At 39.7% G+C, this 22,195-nt stretch overlaps 1 protein-coding gene and 1 long non-coding RNA gene across 2 annotated transcripts in view; one reads left to right on the plus strand and one right to left on the minus strand.

Moving 5' to 3' along the window:
- Nucleotides 1-270: 270 nt before the first annotated feature.
- Nucleotides 271-21,940, minus strand: LOC117065663. Its single transcript, XR_004430012.1, has 3 exons — nucleotides 21,793-21,940; nucleotides 8,739-8,743; nucleotides 271-283 (listed from the first exon to the last, which is right to left on the minus strand). It is a non-coding gene; the product is annotated as an uncharacterized LOC117065663 (long non-coding RNA).
- Nucleotides 12,492-22,195, plus strand: part of DPYSL3 (dihydropyrimidinase like 3) — a 121,463-nt gene continuing 111,759 nt past the window's right edge. The window contains exon 1 of the mRNA XM_033180745.1: nucleotides 12,492-13,511. Coding sequence (XP_033036636.1) covers nucleotides 13,131-13,511 — 381 coding nt within the window. The 5' untranslated portion in view covers nucleotides 12,492-13,130. The remainder of the gene's footprint in view (nucleotides 13,512-22,195) is intronic.

Below are 22,195 nucleotides of genomic sequence, written 5' to 3' on the forward strand. Positions count from 1 at the left end.
GAGTGAATAATAATAATTAATTTACAGTAAGCAGGTGATTCACATTCTACTCACACACAGATTTCCTGGCTAGACCCAATGAGGAGGATCAAGCCATCTTGGCTGGCTGCCTATTCATCCATGGGATTATTCTTCTTTACAAACAGACCCGCCACAGCAAGATGAATTCACATCCAGCTGAGACAATTGTCCTTATCACCATGCATCTTCTGGGAATGTTCCCCAATCTCCACCACATGTCCTCTATCTACTTTTGTAATCACACGAGCAACCATTTTGCATGCTTTCTCTGCACTAGCCAATTTGTGCTAATTATTTCACATATATTATTACATTTAACCCTCACAACAGCTCTGCAAATGAGACATTATTATCTTCATTTTACAGATGAGAAAATGAGCTTAGAGAGGTTTTAAAAACTTGCCCATGGGCGCAGAACTAATATTTAACACCTGGATTTGAATCCAAGTCTGTCTGGCTCTTAACCATTACATCAAATTCCTTCTTGACCCACAAGACAAATTAAGTCCCATCCAGATTTTGCTCTTTGTTCTAGATCAAATCAGAGAGCAAATAAAGTATCCTATCTCAGAAAACCTAAATTTCGCACTTGCGTTACTAAAATAGCTGACATTTATTGAGGAATTACCAGGCACTGAGTACTTTTATGCCTATTGTTTCCTTTGTGAACCACCTCTTCTAGACTTTTCACATTTTAAAAAACTTTTAAACTCACACAATATTCTTGCATGTTCAAAATTATGTATACATACTCACCTACATAAATCATGCCTATTCCCTGTACTCTTCACACTCCGCTTCTTCCACTCTGCTCATAGGAAACTATTTGCAATTCCAAGAACCAGTCAAGTTATTTCTTGCCACTGGTGTTCTATATAGCACCTTGTTTTCTTCTTTTCTGTAGTGTGCACCTTCAATACCGCTTTTCTTCTCCCTACTCATTCTTCAGAAGTTACTTTCCCTTATCCTTTAGAGATGGCTTTATGTGTCTTGTGTCTGGGCTGACCCTTTTGGTACTGTTTAGCAGGCTCTATTTTCATTTTCATTTCATTTCATTTATTTGTTTGTCTCTACCACTATGTTGAGAGCTCCTACAATGACTGACGCATTAGATGTGCATAACAACATGCCTACATAGGGTGAATCCATGTAAAAATCTCTTTTAAAATACTGTACATCTGATTTCTATAATCCTGACTGGACCACCTTGATTACACCTCGTGTGAATTCAAACCCCTGAATTGTCGGCTTCCGTGAAATGGAACAAAAGTTGTTTGGTACAAGATGGCAGAAACATATAGACTGTTTTACTTAACAAGTAACTTTCTCTTTTCTTTGTCATTTATTAGCCTTTCCTAAGCATTCTCAAACTTTCCCTTTGGACAAAAAAGAAATATTAGCTAAAACATCAGTTTGCTTCAGATTTGGAAACAGGGAGCAACTGGATAAATTAAATTGCTAACCTCAGCCTAGATTGTATGTATGTCCTTTTCTTTTTTTCTTTTTTGAGCCAGAGTTTCTCTCTCTGTCACCCAGGTTGGACTACAGTGGCATAATTGCTGCAGCCTCAGCCTCCTGGGCGTAAGCGATCCTCCCACCTCAGCCTCCCAAGTAGCTGGGACTACAGTATTGCACCACCATGACCAGCTAATTAAAAAAAAATTTTTTTTGTAGAGATGGGAGAGTCTAACTATGTTTGCACAGGCTGGAGTATGTCCTTCTAAACACAAGGAACACAGTTTAAACTCTCTGGAATTAACATTGAATTTTAAGGCAAAGTTTTCCAACTTAAAAAACAGTAAAACTAAGACAAGATACTATACAATAAGAACTATGTGTAGAATATGTTTCCTCACTGTGAACCTGTAAGTTTTTGCTTCTCAAAGGAGGGTCAAAACACACTCTTCAAGGAAAATTTAAAAATCTAAAACCAGTCTGAATATTCTGATGAAATTAAGACAAATCCAGAGTTGTAAGATTTGCAATCAATATGAGGCTATTTACCATTTAAAATAGAGAATTCTGAGTTCTAAGGATTTGCTCATTGAAGAGGGACCCATAATTCCAGACTGCATTCAGGTGTGTGAACTGCTTTCCAAAGGCGCTGAAGGTCATGGTGCTGAAAGAACAGTTCCTTACTGAAGATACTTCACCTACACCAGCACTAGCAGGAAAGCGTGACCTAGGAATCTTCTCTAAGTTAGGAAGCACCAGTAACACGTATTGTAAAATGATTTTCAACAGAAAGAGTCTCAAAGTAGAGACACCAGAGAACATTATTTTTCAGTATGTGGTTTCAGAACCACCTGCAGCAGAATCACCTGAAGGATGCAAATTAACATGCAGATTTCTTGAATATGTTAAGGCCTGTGATATCTATTGTCAAACTGCCCTCTAAAAGTGCTGCAGCCATGGCTGGGCGCAGTGGCTCATGCCTGTAATCCCAGCACTTTGGGAAGCCAAAGCTGGCAGATCACCTGAGGTCAGGAGTTCGAGACCAGCCTGGCCAACATGGTGAAACCCTGTCTCTACTAAAATATACAAAAGTCAGCTGGGCATGGTAGTGTGCACCTGTAATCCCAGCTACCCAGGAGGCTGAGACAGGAGAATCGCTGGAACCCGGGAGGCAGAGGCTGCAGTGAGCCAAGATCATGCCACTGCACTTCAGCCTGGGCAACAGAGCAAGATTTCATCTCAAAAATAAAAAATAAATAAAAAAAAAAAGGACTGCAGCCATAAACATGCCCAGAGGTGATAGATATGAGAATCTATTTTACTACACAGACACTAAACTGTATACACTGCAGATCAAGGGTTGGAAAACTTTTGCTGTGCTGGATCAGACAGCAAATATTTTCAGTTTTGTGAGCCATCTATTTTCTGCTGATATTATTCAACTCTGTTGCTGTTGCAGGTTGAAAGCAGCTATGGGCAATACGTAAACAAATAGATATGACTGTGCTCCAATAAAACCGTTGGGACACTGAAATTTGGAAACTTTTTGCCCTTCATTCAGGGTCCCCCACATTCAAGCTCTTATCTAATCTTCCTGGCCCCATCCATTGCTACCCTACAGCTTCAGCATTGTGCTCTCCAGCCAAGCAGGCCTGCTCACTGTTCTCCCAGCATTTCCCACTATGCCAGGAATGATGACATCCATCTTCCTCTGTTAAAATCCCACTCATTCTTCATCGCATGTGGTTTGCTTTGGTCTGTAGCTCCCTTTTCCTCTTGTGACAACACGTATTACAGTCTGAGCAGCATTGTATTGGAATACTTGTCTTATCTATTGTATTGTAAACTTCCACAACACCTTGTATATTCCCTGGCACAAAATAAGTGCTCAATAAATATGTAGTGAATTGACTAAATGGGCTGTTTCCCTTTTGTTATTCTGGCAGGGTCCTCCTCTCCTCTTAGCTGGGAGAGCTTGAACTTGGCTCAGCATTTGGGGAGTGTGAACTTGGCTCGTTAGCATTTACATTATTTTGGGACAAAAAACACAATTAGTCAAAAACCAAACTATAATATATATTTTTGTAGGTGCAATTTTTAGAGCCAAAACAATTCCTTCTTCACAACTAGTTATTTTGTAGTATATTATTTGAGTGTGTGGTAATATTGAATTTTTTATAAGAAATAAATGATTTAACAAGTTAACATTGTTCTTTAAGTATAAAACAATTTCTAGTAACTAACCAACATTAAGAATTACTAAGTAAATTGTTAGATATCACATAGTCAAAGCCGAGTATCTTTTTTAAGAGAGGCTGAATAAGGTTAATTCAAAAGTTCTTTACAAGAACAAATTTCTATGTGGTTCTTGGATTTTATTCAATGTCTTCAAAGGAAAAAAACAAATAAGCAAACTTGATTGCTATGTCATCAGGTATACTAAAATTTGGGGAGAGTTTTATTTTTATAGTAGATTTTAGCCAAAAAGGAAAGAAGCAATGGGACAAGTTACATTTTTAATAAAATTAGATGTATTTTCCTCATGGGAAATTTTCATGTATGCTTTTTCCTGAATTAAAGACTTCTCAGAATCCAGATGTAAAAATTACTGGTTGTAAAAATCCAGATGGTGAAATTAATCATCATTATATGATTTATGATAATATTTCAATTACAGATTATTGAATTTTAATAAGTAATTATAAACTTGCCAGCCAAGGTCAACAATTATATCCCTAACAATGAATAATCCATGTAACAATATTATATTCTTATTTTATTTTGTACAAGGGTAATTGGCAAGGCCTATATCCACCAGGCTTACTGTAAGACCATAGATAACTTATAAATCCTATTCCCATCTCTTAAGTCACTCAAATTTTTAGTTTGAAAATTAGTATTTAGTTATAATTTTAAAATAAATTAAAGATAAATTATTATATTAAAGATAAAACACTGCACCAGACAAATATTCCAGTATAATATTTGCATAGTATTTAACCCTAGGTTTTCTATTAAAAATGCTCCTAACATATATTCAATACATGTTTGATTTTATGAATTTTAGATTAGTCAGATCTTAATATGCTCTAGTTACTCCAACAACTGATTAATCAACCTATTGCAAAAGACGGCAATGTATATTTTCACAGGTGTAACATTTACAGTCAAAAATTCCCTTCTGGTATAACTAATCATTTTGTAGTATATTGTTTGAGTCTATGGTCATATTGGATGTTTTTGATAAAAAATAAACACTTCAGCAAGTTAACATTGTACTTTAAATGTTAAATGTTAAAACAATTCCTAGTGGCCAGCCAACATTAAGAATTATTAAATAAATTATTAGACACCACTGCATAATCAGAGCTGAGTAAATTCTAATATGAGCTCTGCTAAAAAATTAATCTTTTAAAAAATACATTTGTATCTTATTTTTAGTATATTTTATGTAAGTTTTATACATGCATTTGGCTACATCTTTTGTCTAAGGGTTTCTTTAGGGGACAAATGTCTAAGAGTTTTACGATCAGAAGAGAAGGTAATCTGATTTGGTTTCCCAAAATACATTTTTAACTTTGGTCACACCTAAGACTGATTAGTAATCATTCCCTACATACTACATAGAGTTCTAACACTGAAAAACAAAAATTCCAGATAACACTAATGTGTTTATTGCTTAACTGTTGATCACAGAAATTGGGGCCAGGCACTGAAGCAAATAAAACAATATTTATAAAGAGCAGTTACAACCTGGCATAAAACATCTCACTTTTTTTTCAGCACCACAGCTTTTAATTTTCATTTTGTTGATAAGGGAAGAGAAATAAAGTGTTTGTGTAGTTCCCCCAAATTAACTCAATTCGTGGTGGTCCCAAAATTGTGGTCCAGATTTTCTGACTTCAGATCCCAGGCTTTTCTCATTCATTCCACATAAATACTGTGCTATCTCTTAATAAGACATGGAAAATGGAGCTATACGATTGGACTAATTGTACATATTTTCTTCATTTTTTCAATATAAATTATTCTAAAAGCTTGGAAACATTGAAGAGATCCTGTTTCCTATCCTTTCATCTTCATTAGGAAAGATCTGGAGGAATAAGGCATTCCAGGGAACTGCCTGGACAGGGAACTATTTATTAAACAAAAAATAAAATCAGACAAAAGCTTTGGGTTAAAAAGGCATTATCAATGCACTTATGTTTTCTGAATGTATGCGTAACCAAAAAATTCTCACTGAAAGAATTATTCACCATGTTTCAATTTTTTCTTCTCGTATCTTTCAGTATTTGTCATTTGTACCCTGGCCTGTTTGTCACTTACGTTGGAGCCAGGATGTGCCCTCATCTCTGGAGTCAGCAAGTTTCTGTCTGGAATGAAAGGAGCTTCTCTTTTCAGACTGTCATCTTACTTGACTACCTTTCTTTGTGCATTACTTAGTTTAGTCTCAAGGGAATACTAAAATCAAAGGTACCCTTTTAAATGTTAAGTCTAAGTTTCTTGAGCCACTTAAGCTTCATAGTAACAACAATATTCCCAATAAGAGAAAAAAGTTGGTTTTCTAGCCTGTCTCAAACACAGTATTGGTTGATTAAGAAGCACAGAGTTTTAGAATTTGGATTGAATTTCTGCCCTGATATGAATTATGATTACTTTTATTTTAGGAGGGGGAAACCTAATGTTATTGTTGTAAGCCTCAGCTTTCCAAGAGTGAAGGACTTCTGTACATCATTATTGGCCGAGGGTTATTCTCAAATACAAATAATTAAACTAAGATAATATTTTATTTGGTAAGAAAGCAAGCTTAAAAATCCCAATTAAAGGATCAGTTTCCAATAGAAAGCAAACTTTAGAAGAATATGAATGATTAATATAGGTTAGTGGTTGTTATTCAGAGAGAGCAAGAAAAAGAGAAAAGGAAAGGGATACCAAGGATATCTGAACTCTGTAATATTTTATTAGTTAAAAACATATGAATAAAATATGGTGAAAAGTTGACTAGACTGTGAGTACATGGGCATTTGCTAAATTACTCTCTGCTTTTCTGGACACTCAAATTTTCATTGAAAAGGAAGGAAGGGAGGGAGGGAGGAAGGAAGGGAGTGATAAACAAGGAATATGTTATTGTTATTTTTATCTTTGAATAGTAAAAGGTAAGACAGAATCATTTCATTTTAAATAATCAGGATGAGATTGTTATAAAAATAATGTAAAACCAATAAAAGTATTTTATAAATGGGCAAAAACATAAAGAGTAACTGGAAAAATAAAAGAGTAACTGGCACATTTAAAAAATCTTGGAAATATTGTGAGCAAGTTTGACTGGCAAAGAGGTGGGACAAGTCATAGGCTTGGCTTTTTTTTTTTTCCTGTTACATCCTGTAACTCAGTAACTCACTTTATCATCTGGCCCTTACTTAGAGATTTTCATTTAGGAGATTAAATTGCACCTGTGAGCCTGCATCAAGGAAACTAGAGGATTAGAGCATTTGAAATGAATATCTCTGTTATCATATTGGTCAGAAATTACTTTAAAATTTATCTTCTTTCCACTTAGGGCCAAAGAAAATTCTGTTTTGGAAGTGACTTTCGAACATTTGAGAATATTAAAATCAAAGAGAGATGCTCAGTGTATGAAATTGGGAAGAAAACCCCAACAACTCCCCACCAGGAAGGTGATTATGTCATGTTCTATTAACTAATCCTTTGGTGGAAAGGATTTACCTCGAGGACATTTGTAAGCCCTCATTTCACACTCCCACCATAATGATCATTTTCCCACTCAGCTGTCCAACTGCAGAAATACTTTGCATGAAGTGACAATTTGACTCTGATGAGAGGCCTGATTTTATTTTTGTTTTTCACTTTAGATAATATATCTGCCTAATAGAGTAGGGAGATAAAAGCTTGGGTCAATAATTTTCCATTGGCAATTTTCATCATGTTCAGTAAATATATTTCTATCTAAAATAACATCCTGGACACATATTTAAAAATAACATTCTTACATCACACACCAGGGCCTATCATGGGGAAGGGGGACGGGGGAGGGATTGCACTGGGAGTTATACCTGATGTAAATGACAAGTTGATGGGTGCTGACGAGTTGATGGGTGCTGATGAGTTGATGGGTGCAGGACACCAACATGGCACAAGTATACATATGTAACAAACCTGCACGTTATGCACATGTACCCTAGAACTTAAAGTATAATAATAATAAAAGAAAAAAATAACATTCTTTATGATTATAAATATAACTCACACTTACTATAAAGATTTCGAAAAATATAGAAATGCCTGAAGGAAGAAACTGAAAGTTACCTGTAATCCTATGAGTTACACTCTGCTAATATTTTGATATAATTATTGCAGGTTTTCCCCCTACATGTATATATTATTATAAAAGCAGATGTTTTTCTGCACTGTACAATTAAGATTATTGAAAATACTTTATAACTTTGTTTTAACATTATGTATATATTTGAAAACAACTTGTTTTTAGGTTTTAGGTTTGTAACTATTGGCTTAAATGTGGCTTTGTCAGAATTAACATTTTGTTCACCAAATATTGAGCTGAAATTAAACAGTGGCCTGCCAGGAAAATTCATAGGGTATGACGGAGGTATACAGAAAATTTTTATTTTTTATTTGTATTTCTTTTTTAAATACATATCCAGCATTATTACAGTATCAACTTGTTCCATAAAATCCTGCAAAGTTAAAGTTACAGGACACCATCAAGCTCATTGCAAAGTCTCTGTGATATTAATAATATATCTATACTCCGAGGAAATGAGAGACTAATATTTATTGGACACCTACTTTATGTCAGGCAGAATGCTGAACATTTTGCAAATACTGCCTTATTTATATATGGCATTTCTCTATGAAAAATTGAATTTCTAACCCCTATGTCCATCAAGATCAGGACAAGATAATGTAGGTTCAAATTCCTGCAACTCAAAGAAAGAAAAGAAGGAGGGTAGGTTTTGATTAGAATTATTTAAATTAACTGATGAGTCAATATACATATTATTAATTGTATAACTCCTCTATTTTCTTCTTATTTTGAGACTAGAGGCATAACCTTAGTGAGAACTAAAATTTTATCTTCTGTTGGGTAGACTTTGCCTTATAAGAATGCAATGTGGCGGGGCGCAGTGGCTCATTCCTGTAATCCTAGCACTTTCGGAGGCCGAGCAGGGGGATCACCTGAGGTCAGGAGTTCGAGACCAGCCTGGCTAACATGGCAAAACCCCACCTCTACCAAAAATTTTAAAATTAGCTGGACATAGTGGTGGGCGCCTATAGTTCCAGCCACTTGGGAGGCTGAGACAGGAGAATCGCTTGAACCCGGGAGGTGGAGGTTGCAGTGAGCCAAGATCGGACCATTGTACTCTAGCCTGGGTGACAGAGCAAGACTCTGTCTCAGAAAAAAAAAAAAAAAAAAGCAATGCAATTTATTTTTGCATAAAATGTATTCTGTGTGCTGCCATATCAGGATTGCTTAGTGCATATCACTGCTTTCTGGGGAGGAGTTTCTGCCTTCTGCTGATCTAGAGGTAATAGAAGATGCCTGTGGAATACATTTTCCTAGAGTTATAATCAGACATGCTATGTGCTCACATCACAAGTCACCTCAATACAAAGTGGCATATGATTTACTTCAGTTACAGGAAATGAAAATTTGATTTGACGTGTGACAAGTTCAAAGCTCTATTTTCTTGCTCACATTACAGAAATAGTTTGCTGTTTGTACATTGGTTTTGAATAACCCCTTCCCTGGGTGGTCTGACTTACAGTATCTATAGACATGCTGTAGCTCTTATGTTTGTGATTGTCACAAGTAATGTTCCTCTATCTTATTGGAAAGGGACATGACAAAATTGCCATGTGTTCATGGGGCTAATGCTTTTGCTTAGAGTCAAGTGGTCTGATATTTTTTTATGTGAGTGTTTGCCTTAACCAAAGTTAACTTCTGTCCAGGAACAACTGGGGCACTTAGAGATATTTCATTCCATAACACCTTAATTTTGGCCTTCCCATTTATTATTTATCTGGATCCTCATGACAGAGCTCTATTATTATTATTTTTAAGAGCACAGATTCTGTCTGAATCGGCTAGTGGAAGGTTTGAATTCCAGTTTAAAGTACTAACTGATACTTCAGGGAAAGAACTGACCTTCACTAAGGCTCATTTTCTCCATGGATAAAATGGAAATAGTCATCACTTCAGATTTATGGGGTACTTAGGAAGGTTAAGGCAATGTTTATGAAATTCTTAGCACAATGGCTTGCTCAAGGAATGAAGTCCATCATAATCCTCTTCAGTGGGAGGCAAACATGAAGGAGAAAAACACAAGTAGGTTAAGCCAGACATTTGCCTAAAGCCACATAGTTGCAGAACTGGAGTCAGATCAGCCATTCCCATTTTAGTCTTTTTAAAATTTTAATAGGCTGCTGTACTTTCTTAATTAAACACATATGTGTACATGTAACTGTTACTTTTAAATGTGATACTTTGTCAACAAATGTAATTATTGTGACTATACACTGCATCAGACATAGTGGTGAGGCAATGCAGCTCTAACAATCAGGCTCACGTACAACTACAAAGTTCTGTTTGTATGCCCATGCTCCCATGCAAATATGCACATAAAAGTGTGTGTCTACATGCAGAATGTGCCCTCTCTCAAAGTAAACAGACTCTGCACATATCCTGCTTCAAGTTATGACTCTTTTATAACTTGGACATATATTCAGAGCCTCTGCTTCCTCATTAGTAGAAAATAAGTAATAGGCCAGGTGCAGTGGCTCACTTCTGTAATCCCAGTACTTTGGGAGGCCAAAGTGGGCAGATGGCTTGAATTCAGGAGTTCAAGATCAGCCTGGGCAACATGGTGAAACTCTGTTTCTGCAAAAAATACAAGTTTAGCTGGGCATGGTGGCACACCCCTGTGGTCTCAGCTACTCAGGAGGCTGAAGTAGGAGGATTGCTTGAGCCCCTGGGGTCAAGGCTGCCCTGGGCTGTGATCAGGCTACTGCACTCCCGCCTTTCCCATCTGGGTGACAGAATGAGATGTTGTCTCAAACAAAAAGAAACGCTAGTACCTGACAGGTAAGGTTATTAAGACTAATTAAGATACTGCCTGGATGTCCTTAGAGCAGAGCCTGAAACTAATAAAACCTGGATAAGCCTTAACTGTAATTGTTCTGAAGCAGCACTTACAGGAAATTCTGAGTCCATCACCAACCAGCATTTAAGAAGGAGCACCTGCCCAGAGGAAGTCAACTTAAGAAGTTGTAAATAATTCTGATGGAGCATAGACAGTTTAGCAAGTGGCTTTCTCTTCACTGGGGATAGGGTTTTGTTGTGTTGTTGTTGTTGTTGTTTTGAGATGGAATTTTGCTCTGTCACCTAGGCTTGAGCAGAGTGCCGCAATCTCTGCTCACTGCAACCTCTACCTCCTGGGTTCAAGCAATTCTCCTGCCTCAGCCTCCTCCCAAGTAGGTGGGACTACAGATAGGTGCCACCACGCCCGGCTATTTTTTACATTTTTAGTAGAGATTGGGTTTCACCATGTTGGCAAGGCTGATCTTGAACTCCTGACCTGAGGTGATCCACCTGTCTCGGCCTCCCAAAGTGTTGGGATTACAGATCTGAGCCACCGCACCTGCCCAGGGGATAGGTTTAACTTGTGTCAATATACCTGTCTTTGATCTAAGTTCAGGCCAACTTCCATTCCCCAAATTTTTGTGGCCATCACAGACCTAAGACTGACATGCCAGTTTCCAGAGCCTTTGTTCTACTCCAAAATCAGAGTTCAGAGGTTCAATTCATCAAATTCTATGCAGATGCCTTCAAAGACTATGTCTATGTGCACAAAGAAGCCCGCCATAGGCTTATGAGCATGAAATGCATTAATATATGTGAAACAATCATAATAATGACTGGCACATAACAATAACTCCATAAATGTTCCTTGGTGTTGCTGTTGTTGTTATTGTTATCCTCCATTTATTCAAAAAGAATGTGTCAAGTGCCTGTAGATGTTCTGGGCACAAGATATACAAAGGTGAACTGAACAGACCAGATCTCTGCCTTCATGGAGCTTAGCGTGCGTGTGTCTGTGCTTGGGAGGGGAGTGTTTGGTTCACAAAATAAACAAAGTTCAGTATGTTGAGCAGAACAATGAATGACTGTGCTACCTAGATGGGTGGTAAGAGACTACATTCTTGGTGAGGACAGACCCATCTCTCTTGTTCGACACTGTCGCTCCAGTATCTTGTGAAAGCCATAGTGGGTATCTGATTTATGTTGGTTGACTAAATAAACAAACAGGTGACTTTCTGAGAGGGAGCCCAGTTAAATCTGGCACCAGAGGTTTTGGGTTTAGGTAGTATGTGCAGACATGATGTAAGGCATGTAGTTTGTGGATTCTGTTTATGTGGCAAAGTCTGCATCAGAGTATACCTGGGTGGATGTGGGGAGGAGAATGAGGTTATGAAAGCATAGACGTATGTAAGTAAAGTCTGCATATATGTGAGGTAACATGAAAAGTGAAGTCTTTGGTTGTGTGATTTTGAAGTAAATCTGGGCTTGGGTGTGAATCTAAGTGTCGGTTCTGACTGAGGTAAACCTGCACTTGTGTCAGTGTGTGAGATTAAAATCTGAGGTTTGTTGTATGACGGACAGAGCATTAATGAAGAGTGCTTTGCAAGGCAAAATCTAAGAGTGTGTGTGTGTGTGTGATCTGAAATGTAATTGTGTGTGAGGCAAATTAGGGGTGGTAAAAAGCAAATTCTGGAGTATTATATAGAAACCAGGAAAGGGCTTACATGAGTCAAAGGGCTTTTGTGACTCTCAGTGAAGTAAGAGGACTTCTCTCTCAGTCTGTGTGTTTGTGTTGTGTGTGTAAGCCAATTCAGGACTTTATGTGAGAGTGTGGGTTTGCAAGGCAGATTCTAGAACTGGATGTAATTGTGAGTGTCATCCTAAAGATCAGGATGAGGCAAGTCCGGAGTTCTGGGTAGGATTGTGAGTCTGTAGTAAATTTGAGTTTGTATGTGTTAGTTGTAAATCAGGACTTGGCTTTGAGATGAATCCACCTGGGTCAGCTGGATTTTTGTGCATGAGGGACGTCAGAAAGCTTTGTGTTTGTGAGGCAAACTAGGAAGTTAGTGTGGGTGAAGCAGTCAAGTGCTTGAGTGTGAATATTTCTAAGACGTCTGAATTGCACGAAAGTGTGTGAAGCAAGGCTATTTGCGCGAGCGGGCAGTGTGCGCCTGTGTGTGCATGTGCGCGCGCGCCAAGTTTGGTTTGTGATTGTGATGGGCACCGACGCTGCGTCAGCCCGGGAGGCCACGTTAGGGTTGGGGGTGCGTGAGGAGGTGCGGCCGGGCGAGAGGTCCAGCGAGCGAGCCAAGCGCGCCGCTACTCCGGGCCCCTGCGCCGCGCGCGCTAGCTGGCTGTGTGGCTCTGTGGCTCGCTAGGGACAGGCAGGAATCGGAGCAGCACTGCCGCCTCTGGCGCGAAGGCTCAGGCGCCTCCTCCCGCCGCAGTCACTGTGGCTCGGCGCACGCTGCCGGCGGCTGCCCTTTCCGCCTCTGGGGAAGAAAAGCCCGCGGGCCGCTTTCGCGCTTGAACCATGACCTCGGGCCGGAGAGGCTGGGACAGCTCCCACGAAGACGATCTGCCCGTGTACCTGGCCAGGCCGGGCACCACGGACCAGGTCCCGCGGCAGAAATACGGCGGCATGTTCTGCAACGTGGAGGGCGCCTTCGAGAGCAAGACGCTGGATTTCGATGCCCTCAGCGTGGGGCAGCGGGGCGCGAAGACTCCTCGGAGCGGCCAGGGCAGCGACCGAGGCTCAGCGAGCCGGCCCGGGACCGAGGGGGACACCCCGCGCAGGGGCCAAGGCCGGGAAGAGAGCAGGGAGCCCGCACCCGCGTCCCCCGCGCCCTCCGGGGTGGAGATTCGGAGCGCCACCGGCAAAGAGGTGTTGCAGAACCTCGGCCCCAAGGACAAGGTAAGGGGGCCCCGTCACTTCCCTGCTTGCCTTCGTTCCTTTCTCCAGCCCTGGCCGCCATGGCCCGGGCACAACTTTCTCCAGCTCACTTTGCACGGGGCTGGGGGACCAGGAGGAGGAAAGGGGCATCCTCCACTGAGCTCAGCACGACTTCCTAGCCCAGACCCTGGATTCGCGGGTGTCGCCACTTGCAGCATCTTCGTGCAAGCGCGGAAAGAATGCCCAGGTTCCCCTGCCTGGAGCCGCGTCCTTTACCCCTGCCTCCTCGCCGCACTCCTGGGCCATCCGTTCTGGGTGGGTGTGTCAGCCCGGGAAGGCTTAGTGATTTCCAGCTCTTCTCTCTGTATGAGTAGCCAACAGCACAATTGTCTTGCCCGCCTCTGGCCCTAGATTAAATCTCAACCCAGGTCACGAGGGCAGAGGGCAAAGTGATGCTGGGGATATGGGGGTCATCTCCATAGTGCCCGGATGAAAGTACAGGAGGGGCGGTCTCCCCTCTGAGTCTTCAAACATCAGCTGTCCCTGAAACTTTTGGGTGTGGAGCCTCTAGACTAAACACGCGAATCTCTCTCGATGCCTCGCTTCTGTCTTAGCACGGCATTTCACATCTGTGTTTGTAAAGAGTGTATTTGTGTACACAGCTTGGCACAGGACCGGGTATCAAGGGGTCCAGCTGCCTCTGCAAGAATAGCATTATATTTTAGAAAATAGACGAGAGTATTAAGAGTGCACATTAAACTAGCATGAGATGCAAATTCCCTGCTGCTCTTAAATGTGCCAAAGCCAATTTCTTCTGTATGTGTATTTTTGAGAAACTTATGTCACACTGAACTGACTGAAGGGGTGGCATTGAAATCTAGCTTGCCCTGATTTATGTGTCTATTTCATAGAGAATCAGAGATGTAGTTCAGAAATTGCAGGGCCTGGCAGGGCTGGAGCCTTCAGAGTTCAAACTGAAGCTTTCAGCTGGTGAATAATAGTAATCAGATGCCCTCACCCTTGTCTAGGTAATGGCCGCAAAATCCATCCGCATGTATTATTCTGCACTAATATGGTTAGGAATAATAACCTGAAATGGAAATGTCTGCCTCAGAGCAATTACAGTTAATGCTTATCTAGGTTTTAGTTGTTTATCCATTAAAATGCAATGAGCTAGTGAAAGAACAGCATCTCTCTCCACTGTTTGATTTTTGAAAGTTTAGACAAGCCAACCAACCAGCCTTTAACTACTAAGACCACCAGGGAAAATGAGTGCTGAAGTTAGTGCTGTTCGAGGATACCACTTGGAAAACAATGTCGGTTTCCTCTGGAATCATTCATTTAGTTTGTGATTTTCACATCATCCTTTTAGTGTGTGTTTCCCCTAAGCCTTTGCTTAGGGGAGCAACGTTTTAGGGAAAACTTCTGATATTTTGCAAATGTTTTGGTTGATACCTAAACTGAAGAAGAGCCCTATAGAAAGGTTATTCCTTTCTTCATGTCTGAGTTGATCCGTATTGAAATCCCTTCCTGACTGGAAGGGGCGGGAGTAGAGATGGAAAAGGTCGGTAACAATTGCTGTGAGTCAGTGCTATTCCCTTTGCTGAAACACCCCTGATGTAAGCCAGATAATATGCTGGGTTTGCAAGATTTAAGAATGGTAACTAGAGAAAGGGAAAATATTCCTCCTTTAAACCTAGCAATTCTGCCGTTTTCCTCCCTTTTGCAAACCCTATACTTTTGGCTACTAATTGAGAAATAATAATACAACCTAAGCATCAGCAGGATTTCTAGTGCTACATAGTTATTTGTAAGTTTGGGTTTGCCATCTGCTTCATCCAGGCCATGTTATTATCTCTAATTTGGTCGAATCACACTGTTAGAAGAGACCACAGAGGTTATCAAGTTCTGAACTTGTTGTTTATTCCCTTGAGGGTAGAGATTGTGTATTTGGATTTATCTGTGTGGCTACAATGCTTGGCACATTGGAGGTGCTCAATAAATGTTTGATACACTAAACCTCCTTAATTAAACCATCTGTTTTGCCACATAGCTGGCAAAATGATCATCTGGCCTCTGCTTAAATATAACCATTGTCAGGGAGCTCACTACCTCATGAAGCAACTTTTTAGACAACTTTACTTAAAAAAAAAATTAAGCCCAGATCTGCCTACCTGTAGTTTCTACAAATTATTCTTAGCTCTGACCTCTGGAAATATAAGGGTAAATATGTTTCCTTATTCTGAGACATTTTAATTATTTTTAGGTATGTGCACTCTTGTATCTGTCAGAAAAGGCTGGGTGATGCCACAGTAACAAACAACCCCCTACTCTCAGCAGCTTAATAAAAAACATAACAGCATATTTCTTGCTCCTATTTGTCCAGTGTGAGTCAACAGGAAAGCTCTATTCATTATTGTGCCTAACTTGATGGAGGCTCCATCTCTACATGTCTGTGAATAGTATGTGGCAAATTGTATACACACTTAATTCCTTGCTGAAATAATGAACATGATGTATGCTCACATTTCATTGGCCAAAAACCATGTCTATACTCAGCTTCAAAGGAATTGGTGGAATACAATCTCGCCATGATCCTGTAAGACCAGAAAGTTTTGGCAAATAGCTCTAGTATCTCTCCCAGATCTGGAGATGAACTAATGGAGTGAAACCTGTCCCAACCTTTACTAGTTACATGACTGTAAGCATGTAACTTAGCCTTTGGGTACTTCAGTTTTCTCCTGTACAAAATAAGGATAATGGTGACTCCTTTGCACATAAGTATTCAGTACATATTAGTTATTACTATTACTCTTCAATTTTTACTGCCCATTATATGTATGAGGGCAATTATCTCATTCTCCCTAAATTTCTTTCTTACCATTATTATTCCTAGCTTCTTCAGTTTTCTCTTGTATGAGCCTTTTACCATTCTGATTTCCTTTTGAAATTATATTATATTACATATTTTATAAATATTTTTCTCAAAATACAGTGCCCAGAACTGAATACATTGCTTCAGATGGGATATGGTCATGGCGAAGTGCATTATGGTACTTAATTTTTTGGACTTTTATGGAACATATGCATCTGTGACTTACTATTGTCTCCATGACAAACACCCTGTCATTCAAGCTTTCAGAAACTTTTTTTCGTGTAAGCTGCTGTTAGGCCAGGATGTTCCCCTTCTATGCTGGTACAATTTAATTTAAAACAAACCACCCCCCAAAAAAATCTTAACTGTAGGATTTTATTTTTCTTCCTTCTATAATATTTATCACTATCTTAGCTTATTTTTCTATTATATCATAATAGTCTTAAACCTTAATTCTATAATACAGCACTCCTACTGACAGCTTTGTACCATTTGTTGATTTGATAGTAAGTACCACCTTTTGAACACTTTATGTGTGCCTATCCTAAATAGTGCTCAAAAGGTCGTTTCTTCCCAGAAAATGATTATGCAGATAAGGACATTGAAACACAGAGACTAATTGTTTAGTCCCAAATCACATAAATAATAAGTGGGGGGAGGCAGAATTCACAATCTGATTTTTCTGATTCCGGAGTCTGTTCTTTCCAGGTGGGGAGGCTGCTTCTTTATTTTAGTATGACCAGCCTGACCATTGTGTCAGCTCTTGATATGTCAATATTATTCAGAGCAAGGACAGATTTTCCTGCCACACCTCTAGAACCCTTCTTCAATTTTCCCACCAGCCCATTACACAGGATACTTTGAGACCAGTTGTTCAACCTTGGAGAACAGTTGCTGCAAAATCCTTATTCTTTCAAGTTGATTGCAGAGCTATCAAAAGATATTTTTAATGTCTTGGTAAAATCAAAATATGCTTTGTATCTAGCATATCTAATTATTAACTTCTATCTTAATAAAATGAGTTTATTTAACAAATTATAATGAGGCTAAATAACAAAAGTGTTTAGCAGAATAAAAATATAAAAATGTAGGCCAGGAGCAGTGGCTCATGCCTGTAATCTCGCCCTTTGAGAAACCGAGGTGGGTAGATCACTTGAGATCAGGAGTTTGAGACCAGCCTAGCCAACGTGGTGAAACGCCTGTCTCTACTAAAAATACAGGAATTAGTTCGGTGTGGTAGTGGGCACCTGTAATCCCAGCTACTCAGGAGGCTGAGGCAGGAGAATCGCTTGAACCAGGAGGTGGAAGTTGCAGTCACCCAACATCATGCGACTGCACTCTAGCCTGGGTGACACAGTGAGACTCTGTCTCAAAAAAAAAAAAAAAAAAAAAAGAAAGAAAAAAAAAGTCTCTGAGCGCGAATTTCCAGGTTTGAGGTACCACTAGATGCTAATATAGTGGTTCTAAATTTATCTATAAACACCTTCTTAAATTGTGTATTTAGAGTTTTCTCATAATAGGCATTTGTGTTACTAAAATCCTCAGCATTCATGTTACTAAAATCCTCTGTGGTTGGCTTACACAACTTTTTGTTTATAATTTTTGATACTAAGTGCATAGAAAAGGAATTCTAAGTGAAAAGTATGTATTTTTCATCATTTCTCAAGATGCTTTTCCATGCACACAGAATTTTTCTAGCAGTAAAAAAGTTACTAAGAGGAAGACAATTATGATATGGTCTGCCAAGAGCAAATTGTATCATAAGGACTTTGTCATCCAGCAAAAACAAAGTAATGACATTATGATTACAGGGGTTTTTATTGATAACTTTCTATCAGGAGTCTTGGGTCATTTCTAGTTTCCTGCTTCCCATGTGGGCCTCTTTTGTGCAAGATGTTTCCTTCGTGAAGCTGGCAGGGGCCCTGGGTGCAGAGGGAACAATCTAGAAACAAATGAGATGTGGCTGTTACCTTTTTACCATTTGTCATTTGTCTTGTTTTTCCAGGGCTAAAAGTTTTCAAAATGACTCAGAGAAATTGATGTTCTCCTCCTTACCCTGCACAATGGGAGACAGCTGGAAATAGAATTCTAGGCTTATATAAAGGCCTCGCTAGCTATCAGAATCCAAACTCTGGCGTGTAAATGAATTTTATAAGGCTTCTCTGACAAACGAAAGTTTGTACCAAAGCTAGGAAAAAAGGCCTCCTGCTTACCTGGCCTTCAGACCACACTTGAACGTGGGAGTAGCTTTCCTTCCCCAAACTTGGAAGTGTTTGTGACCTTGCAGAACTTTGGTTTAGTTTGACAGTAGGCATTTGAGGAACATAAAAAATATGCCTTCTCAGTAATGCTGCGATTGGCAGAGTTCCCTCAAAGTAATGGTCCCTGGAGACAGGGTTTTGCTGACAGCTCTTGTAAGTAATGTTTAAGACAGCCAGAACACTGTCTCTGATGACTTCAGTCAGTGACTCTTACAGCTGATTCTCCTGGTGATTTATTTCCACTGGGCGTTATCCCGACAAGTAATGTTTCTACGAGACAGGGAGTAAAGCTTACAAGGAAGAGGAAATCTGTCTGAGGAGGATGCAATCTGTGACTGCAAATGGAGGCAGAAGGTCCGTTTAGGTGTGTGAGCACTTTTAAAATTAAGCTTCTAGGAGAATGTAACATTAAAATATGTTTGTAACAAAGAATAACATTGCATTCAAAAAACAGTTCTACTCCATCAAAGAACATATTAGGCAAAAACAAACAAACAGAAAATCAAAGTGGATAAAGTATTAGCAGTCTCAGTTTCCAGACCTAATCTTTAACCTGCTGTACCACTTGGGCAAGTTACCTCCCTTCCTTTCGAGCTATAGTTTCCTTCTTTCTAAAACAAAGGGGCTAGACCAAATGGTCCCTGTAGTAATGGTCTTCTTGTAAACTTTCTTAATTGTGCATCTTTAAACAAACATTTTTTTGAGCATGCTCCATATTCCTTGTGTGTGTGTGTGTGTGTATATGTATACATATATGTGCATATACATAAATTACATATGGAAATATCACACTAATATCTTATGGCTGGTTGGGCATTGTGGCTCATGCCTGTAATCCCAGCACTTTGGGAGCCAAGGCAGAAGGATTGCTTCAGCCCAGGAGTTTGAGACCAGACTGGGCAACGTAGCAACACTCGGTCTTTAAAAATAATTTAAAAATTAACTAGGCATGGTGGTGCATGACTGTGGTCCCAGCTACCCAGGAGGCTGAGGTAAGAGGTTTGCTTGAGCCTGAAAAGTCGAGATTGCAGCCAGCTGTGACTGGAAGAGGCGACAGTGAGACCCTGTCTTTAAAAAGAAAACATCTTATGATCATCATAAAATGTAAATAAAAAATCTAAACTAAAAAAGAAGAGATACAAAAAAACCCAGATATAAATTATGGTTGTTTTCCTTTATCCCAGTGGCTTGTCTTGTCCAACCAATTGGGTGAGTGCTTGGAAGTCTATGATCTCTAGCCTGATAGATAATAGTCAGTGATTCTAACAACTTAGTCATTAATGAGTCCATTGTCAAGAGTTCTTCAGTGATAGATGCCCTTTTATTGAACAATTTTTGGGAGACAGTTCAAAACTGTTGAAGGCTTGTGATGAGGCTACAGACCAAGTGCTGGTTAGTGCTCAGCACTTTTTACAAATATGCGTGTGGAGGTGGACCGATAGCTTGTGGCTAGCAAGGGAGTCCCCATGTCTCCCTTTACCTGCTGATTTTTGTCTTTATTCATCTTTGCAAAAAGCATTATTAAGCCCCAGCTATGTAGGTGCACAATGAAAAACAAATGTTGGAAAAATGAAGATATACCAAAGAGATCAGCAGTAAGAAAACATAAGCATCATTTTCTCATCATCTTCTGGAGAAAACTGCCATTAACCTAGGAGTGTATTTTCTTCCCATCTGTGTGTGTATATGTGTGTGTGTGTGTGTGTGTGTATCTGTGACATGCATTTTTTTTTCCAAAAGTGAGGACATGCAGTATTTCTAGTTTAATTTTTTTTGGTCATTTAGTATGGTCTGAAGGTTTGTGTACCCCCAAATTCATAGGTTGAAATCCTAAGCCCCAAGGTGATGATACTGATTTGATCATGAGCATGGAGCCCTCATGAATGGGATTGGTGCCCTCATGAAAGTGGCCCTAGAGAGCTGCTTTGCTCCTTGCACCAGGTGAAAGTGGGCCTCCACCAGACACTGAATCTGCCTTATCTTGGGCTTCCCAGTGTCCAGAATTGTAAGAAATAAATTTATTATTTATAAGCCACACAGTTTATAGTATTTTGTTATAGCAGCCTGAGCAGACTAAGATATCACCTTTTTAAAAAAACAAATAAGTTTGAATTTTTAGAGCAGTTTTGGATTCACAGTGAAGTTAAGAGAGTACTTCCCATATACCCCTGTCTCCATAAACACACAAGCTCCTTCACTGGCAACATTCCCCACAGGAGTGGTAGATTTTTACAACTTATGAACCTACATCGACACATCATTGGCCAGATGCGGTGGCTCACGCCTGAATCCTAGCACTTTGGGAAACTAAGGCGGGTGGGTCACCTGAGGTCAGGAGTTCGAGACCAGCCTGTCCAACATGGCAAAACCTTGTCTCTACTAAAAATACAAATATTAGCTAAGTGTGATGGCGGGTTCCTGTAATTTCAGTTACTCAGGAGGTGAGAGAATCGCTTGAACCTGGGAGGCGGAGATTGCAGTGAGTCCAGATCTCGACACTATACTCTAGCCTGGGCAACAGAGCAAGACTCTGCTGCGGAAAAAAAAAAAAAAAGAGAGACACGTCATTATCACCACAAATCCATAGTTTACATTAGGTGTTGCACATTTTATGGGCTTGGACAAACATACAATGACAGGTATCTACCATTGTAATATCTGATAGGAATTAGTTTTACTGCCCTAAAAATCCTCTGTGCTGTCTCTATTCATCATTCTCTTCTGCCCCAACTCCTGGCAACCACTGATCTTTTTACTGCCTCCATAGTTTTGTCTTTTCCAGAGTGTCATATAGTGGGAATCATACAGTACGTAGCCTTTTCAGATTGGCTTCTTTCGCTTAGTAATATGCACATACATTTCCCCCACATCCTTACATGGCTTGATAGCTCATTTCTTTTTCTTGCTGAGTATTTGGATGCACAGCAGTTTATTTATTCACTTACCTGCTGAAGGATATTGTGGTTGCTTCCAGGTTTTGTTGGTTATGAATAAAGCTGCTATAAACATTCATGTGCACATACATTTTGTGTGAACATAAGTCTTCAATTCATTTAGGTAAATACCAAGGAGCACTGTTGCTAGATCACATGGTGAGAATACATTTAGTTTTCTAAGAAACTGCCAAATTGTCTTCCAAAGTGGTGCTAACAATCTGCATTCTTACCGGAAATGAATGAGTGTTCTTGTTGCTCCACTTCTTCACCAGCATTTGATGTTCTCAGTGTTCTGGATTTTGGCCATTCTACTGGGTGTATAGTGGTATCTCATTGTTGTTTTAATTTGCAATTTTCCAATGACATATGATATGGAACATCTTTTCTTATGTTTAATTGCCATCTGTGTCTGTTAAGCTCTTTGGCTCATTTTTTAATCGGGTCGTTTGTTTGTTATCATTGAGGTTGAGGTGTTTTTTTTGTTTGTTTTTTGTTTTTTTAAGACAGAGTCTCGCTCTGTCGCCCAGACTGGAGTGTAGTGGTGCCGCCTCGGCTCACTGCAACCTCCATCTCCCAGGTTCAAGCGATTCTCCTGCCTCAGCCTCCCGGGTAGCTGGGATTGCAGGCATGCAC

This window comes from Trachypithecus francoisi, unplaced genomic scaffold (genome assembly GCF_009764315.1).
Source record: "Trachypithecus francoisi isolate TF-2019V2 unplaced genomic scaffold, Tfra_2.0 Lachesis_group2, whole genome shotgun sequence".
Lineage (NCBI taxonomy): Eukaryota > Metazoa > Chordata > Mammalia > Primates > Cercopithecidae > Trachypithecus > Trachypithecus francoisi.